This window comes from Oncorhynchus masou, chromosome 12 (assembly GCF_036934945.1).
Source record: "Oncorhynchus masou masou isolate Uvic2021 chromosome 12, UVic_Omas_1.1, whole genome shotgun sequence".
In the NCBI taxonomy this organism is placed as follows: Eukaryota; Metazoa; Chordata; class Actinopteri; order Salmoniformes; family Salmonidae; genus Oncorhynchus; species Oncorhynchus masou.
Genome location: NC_088223.1, coordinates 3,190,622 through 3,196,724, shown reverse-complemented (window position 1 = coordinate 3,196,724; position 6,103 = coordinate 3,190,622). Strand labels below are relative to the sequence as shown.

General features: G+C 41.2%; 1 protein-coding gene across 1 annotated transcript; it reads right to left on the bottom strand.

Moving 5' to 3' along the window:
- Positions 1-763: 763 nt before the first annotated feature.
- Positions 764-5,714, bottom strand: LOC135549476 (oocyte zinc finger protein XlCOF6-like). Its single transcript, XM_064979473.1, has 2 exons — positions 5,375-5,714; positions 764-4,688 (listed from the first exon to the last, which is right to left on the bottom strand). Exons 1-2 carry the CDS (start codon positions 5,550-5,552, stop codon positions 3,094-3,096), a joined length of 1,773 nt encoding a protein of 590 aa, XP_064835545.1. The 5' UTR covers positions 5,553-5,714; the 3' UTR covers positions 764-3,093.
- Positions 5,715-6,103: the final 389 nt, after the last annotated feature.

The window sequence follows — 6,103 nt, the reverse complement described above, 5'->3', positions numbered from 1 at the left end:
ATTTGTCTTTGGTTTTGATGTGTTATTTTAGTAACCAGTGTTTTGCACGGCTTCAGTGATGTTCATGTCAATTAAAGTGTTCCAGTATATTACAGTAGGCTCTAATATAGTACAGAACAACTTTATTAGTTCTCTCCGGGGAACATTCAGTCCGGCAGGTTCTATGGTAAATACAACATGTAATATTATTAAACAGGAACTATACTAACGTTTACAGAGGGCCATTTCCTGCGGAACAGATGTGTTCTAAAAAAAGGTTTGTATCTGAACATGAGCAATGTAAACTTAACAGTTGTGGTGCCCTTTGGTGAAAATAACACCTCTGCCTGCCAGTTTCATCAATAGTCCATTTTGAATACCTCTGGACGACAAAATACAGAAATCTCAACTGATTGCACTCCAACCCACCTGCTCAGTGACTTTGGCGCCATCTTCTGGATTAAACAAGGACAGACACAGTATAGAGTTTTCTTTTGTAAATGTAATACCGATCAAATTCACTAGGGGGACATCCACTATCCTTGGATTGTCTCAGCACAATATATATTTGAAAGAAAATGACACCAGGTTTGTAATTGGGCTTTCCATCTTATTACTGAGTAAAATGACACCAGGTTTGTAATAGGGCTTTCCATCTTGTTACTGAGGAAAATGACACCAGGTTTGTAATTGGGCTTTCCATCTTGTTACTGAGGAAAATGACACCAGGTTTGTAATAGGGCTTTCCATCTTGTTACTGAAGAAAATGACACCATGTTTGTAATAGGGCTTTCCATCTTTTTACTGAGGAAAATTACACCATGTTTGGCACATTGAACAAAAAGACCATTCTGGAACATGACATTGCAAATTAACAAGCAACAAAAAGAGAAATAGATAAATACATATATTAGTCTAGTTTGTGGTCACGTAAACATTACAAAGTTAAACATGTTTTCACAGTGTTAAAATTCCAGCAAATCATATTAGCTTTGGACCAATGACTTTCCAAACCCCTCCTGGATGTGACCGTCACAACAGCTGTGGAAACATTTTCAAGCTGATACACCCATTAAAAACATTTACAAATACAGTACCAGTCAAACGTTTAGACACACCTACTCATTGAAGGGGTTTGTCTTTATTTTTTACTATTTTTGTAATTGTAGAATAGTAGTAGAAGACATCAGAACTATGAAATAACACATGGAGTAGACAAAAAAAGTGTTAAACAAATCCAAATATATTATATGAGATTCTTCAAAGTAGCCACATTTTGCCTTGATGACAGCCTTGCACACTCTTGGGATTCTCTCAACCAGCATTCAAGGCACACTTAACCAGCATGGCTACCACAGCATTCTGCAGCGATATGCCATCCCACCTGGCTTGTGCTTAGTGGGACTATCATTTGTTTTTCAACAGGACAATGACCCAACACACCTCCAGGCTGTGTAAGGGCTATTTGACCAAGAAGGAGTGATGGAGTGCTGCATCAGATGACCTGGCCTCCACAATCACCTGACCTCAACCCAATTGAGATGGTTTGGGATGAGTGGGACCGCAGTGAAGGAAAAGCAGCCAACAAGTGCTCAGCATATGTGGGAACTCCTTCAAGACTTTTGGAAAAGCATTCCAGGTGAAGCTGGTTGAGAGAATGCCAAGAGTGTGCAAAATTCTCATCAAGGCAAAGGGTGGCTACTTTGAAGAATCTCAAATATAAAATATATTTTGATTTGTTTAACACTTTTTTGTTTACTACCTGATTCCATCTGTGTTATTTCATAGTGTTGATGTCTTCACTATTATTCTACAATGTAGAAAATAGTTCAAATAAAGAAAAAACCTGGAATGAGTAGGTGTAAACCCTGGAATGAGTAGGTGTAAACCCTGGAATGAGTAGGTGTAACCCCTGGAATGAGTAGGTGTAACCCCTGGAATGAGTAGGTGTAACCCCTGGAATGAGTAGGTGTAACCCCTGGAATGAGTAGGTGTAAACCCTGGAATGAGTAGGTGTAAACCCTGGAATGAGTAGGTGTAAACCCTGGAATGAGTAGGTGTAAACCCTGGAATGAGTAGGTGTAAACCCTGGAATGAGTAGGTGTAAACCCTGGAATGAGTAGGTGTAAACCCTGGAATGAGTAGGTGTAAACCCTGGAATGAGTAGGTGTAAACCCTGGAATGAGTAGGTGTAAACCCTGGAATGAGTAGGTGTAAACCCTGGAATGAGTAGGTGTAAACCCTGGAATGAGTAGGTGTAAACCCTGGAATGAGTAGGTGTAAACCCTGGAATGAGTAGGTGTCCAGATTTCTCGTACGGTTCATAATGTATGAATGTATACTGCCTTTCAAAAGTTTGGGGTCACTTAGAAATTTAATTGTTTTTGAAACAAAATCAAAAGTTTTGTCCATTAAAATAACATCAAATTGATCAGAAATACAGTGTAGACATTGTTAATGTTTTAAATGACTGTTGTAGCTGGAAACGGCTGATTTTTAATGGAATATCTACATAGACGTACAGAGGACCATTATCAGCAACCATCACTCCTGTGTTCCAATGGCATGTTGTGTTAGCTAATCCAAGTTTATAATTTTAAAAGGCTAATTGAACATTAGAAAACCATGTTGCAGTTATGTTAGTTGTTATGAAACTGTTGTTGTGATTAAAAAAGCAATAAAACTGGCCTTCTTTAGACTAGTTGAGTATCTGGAGCATCAGCATTTGTGGGTTCGATTTCAGGCTCAAAATGGCCAGAAACAAAGACCTTTCTTCAGAAACTCGTCACTCTATTCTTGTTCTGAGAAATGAAGGCTATTCCATGCGAGAAATTGCCAAGAAACTGAAGAATTTCTAAGTGACCCCAAACTTTTAAAAGGTAGTATGTATGTGGGTATATATATATATATATATATATATATATCCGTTGTGTCAGATGAGTTGCACATCTAATGTTGAACCTTAATCAAGGTGTTAGAGTATACCATATATTCCTTCATAGATTCTATGTCCTAACGGTTGTTCTACATCTGCCACCAAAAAGACACTATAAATAAAGCCACAATGGTGTAATGATGTTCTTCTGCTTCGTCACCTTCTGACAGACACATCCTTTAAAGGACACCGTCGTAATGGTGAATCGTGTTCAAGTGATATTTAAGACTAGCAAAACCTGTAAAGCATCTACCACACAGTTTACATCGATAGGGTTTCTCTCCGATGTGAATCCGCTGGTGAACTTTCAGGTTGCCTTGGGTGCTGAAGCCCCGTCCACACACAGTGCACGTGAAAGGTCTCTCCCCTGTGTGAACCAGCTTATGTCTGGCCAGATGGTAAGTGTCTTTAAAGCATTTGCCACACTCTATGCAACCATATGGCTTCTCCTCCGTGTGAGTTGACTGGTGCTGTTCAAGGTCTTCCCTCTGGTCGAAGCCTTTCCCACAGTCCTTACACTGGTAGGATTTCTCCCCTGTGTGGAACAGCGTGTGTTTGGTCAGGTATTGCTTGGTAGGGAAGCCTTTGTCACATTCTTTGCATTGGAACAGTTTCTCTCCAGTGTGAATCCTCAAGTGCACCTTCATATATCCCTTTGATCGGAAGCATTTACCACATTCTCTGCATTTGAACGGTCTCTCGCCTGTGTGAGTGCGCATGTGTAGTTTCAGATTATGATTGTAAGGGAAACACTTGCCACAAACATGACAAGTAGGTTTGGCTGCAGGTTGAAGTTGAGGAGTAGGCATCCCTTTAGTGAAGGTTTGCCGGTGAGCAGTAGGCCTAGGTTTGAGTTCAGTGAAGGTTTGAGGGTGAGCACCGGGCCTAGGTTTTGGTTCAGTGAGGGTTTGAGGGTGAGCACTGGGCCTAGGTTTTGGTTCAGTGAGGGTTTGAGGGTGAGCACTGGGCCTAGGTTTTGGGTCAGTGAGGGTTTGAGGGTGAGCACCGGGCCAAGGTTTTGGGTCAGTGAGGGTTTGAGGGTGAGCACCGGGCCAAGGTTTTGGGTCAGTGAGGGTTTGAGGGTGAGCATTGTGCCAAGGTTTTGATTCAGTGTGGGTTTGAGAGTGAGGAGTAGTTCTCTCTTTAGTGTGGGTTTGCACGTGGACTGTCAGATTTTCTTTCGAGTCCAAGACTCCTTCACACACACCACAATGGTATTGTTTAGCATGCTTTGTGTGTGTTCTTTGCACATGGTTAACTAAAAAACCCATACGAACAAAAGTCCTCCCACACAGCTTGCAGCAATAAGGAGAAGCTTCTTCAACAACGCTTGTTCCTTTCTTTGACCGTTTCCTTTGTGATTTCCGTGGCTTTGACCCCGGCGGTAGCTCCATGCTCTCCCCATCGGTGTCCCTCCCACTGTTTTCACTCTGAGCTGCAGGACTGGATGGTTCTGATACTATGTAGTCTATATAGTCTTCATCATCGGGCTCTGTCTGGATCCCTCCAGTTGTGTTATTGAATGGCGAACCTCCGTCTCTACTCCCCACAGTGTGGGATGTATGAGGTGTGTTCACGCCCTCACAGTCACTCACCACACAGACAGTAATGAAGTCTTTGGTATCAGACTCTTGAAGCAGCTCTTCCTCCTGTTCATCTTTAATCTGGGTGTGCTCTGGGACCTGCTGCCCCGTACGGGGACACACTTGTTCACAGTGCTGCTGCTCAGGGGGAACCTCCTCTTTGGAGACTGTGAAGGTGAGCTGTTGGGGGTCTAAATTTAGAACAAAGAAGATAATTTTTGTATTTATCATTAAATATATAGTTAGACGTTTGTAATCTAAAATTATACCCATAGTTCTCATAAACACGAGCAGTTGCTGTTCACATAGCTTGCTACATGTTTAGCAAACTAGCTAGCTACTTTACGGTGGGATACATTCACCACTACATTCATCAAGTTGTGTTAGCATGGCTAGCATAGCTAGAATAGTTAGCATGGCTAGCATAACTAGAATAGTTAGCATGGCTAGCATAACTAGAATAGTTAGCATGGCTAGCATAACTAGAATAGTTAGCATGGCTAGCATAACTAGAATAGTTAGCATGGCTAGCATAACTAGAATAGTTATGTTAGTATGGCTAGCATAACTAGAATAGTTAGCATGGCTAGCATAGCTAGAATAGTTAGCATGGCTAGGATAGCTAGAATAGTTAGCATGGCTAGGCTAGGCTAGGTTAGGTAGAACAGTTAGCATGGTTAGCATAGCTAGAATAGTTAGCATGGCTAGCATAGTTAGAATAGTTAGCATAGCTAGCTAACGTTCGATAGATAGTAAATTAGCCAAGTTGCGACTGGAGAGTGGATGTGAATCGGTTGTCGATAATACTAAGGGAGAGAGGCAGGCCATCATTATCTCATTCCTTATCAGATTGATATAGCTAGCTAGGGCAACATACCTTTTGTATGTAAGTGTAAATGTGGTTTGAAATCCAGCAGCAGTCGTAACCGTTCGTTGTCCTCCTTGTAACGGGAGATTTCGTCTGTTATCGTTCTCTCTACTGCCGATGTTATCTCCCTCGCCGCCGCAGTCAGCCGTTCACTGAGATACGCGTTGAACAACTCCAGTTTAGACATTTTGAGATTCTATTTATTTTTGAATTAAAACGTTATGAAATTCGGTAGCTTTAAATTGTTCTTCTGCTCAATATGCTGTGATTTTATTCCCTTGTTGTGCCCATTGATGTATATAAAATAACTGTAGACCGCATTTCCAAGATGGACGACCAGCATCTTCTACTTCCGCTACTCGTTTGGGTAGTCTCTTACGTAATGACGTTTCACAGTGGCCACGTCCCTCAACTGGGTTAAAGTCTTGCTCATACTCTTATTAAATTAAATACCATGACTGTCTTCTCTTTCGCTGGGAATGTTGTTTAAAATGTCAGACACAACATACTTTGCTGATATCGCTATCAATTTAATTCCTACCCCTTAAAAATATACATTTTCATGTACAGGTTGTGCTATTAGTGTGCTAACACTCATTCAGACAGGCTGGTAGAATAGCTAGCATTCACCGGTTGAAGTTCAAATCAAATCAAACTTTATTTGTCACAATTGCCAAATACAACAAGGTTACAGGTTACAACCTTACAGTGAAAAGCTCATTTACAATCCATTAGTCC

Bases quoted from the DNA above. Each gene is read 5' to 3' on its own strand.
- LOC135549476 (XM_064979473.1), bottom strand. From the start codon at position 5,552: ATGTCTAAACTGGAGTTGTTCAACGCGTATCTCAGTGAACGGCTGACT. The intron at 4,689-5,374 runs GTATGTTGCCCT...TTCTAAATTTAG, and splicing joins TTTACACTTACATACAAAAG to ACCCCCAACAGCTCACCTTC.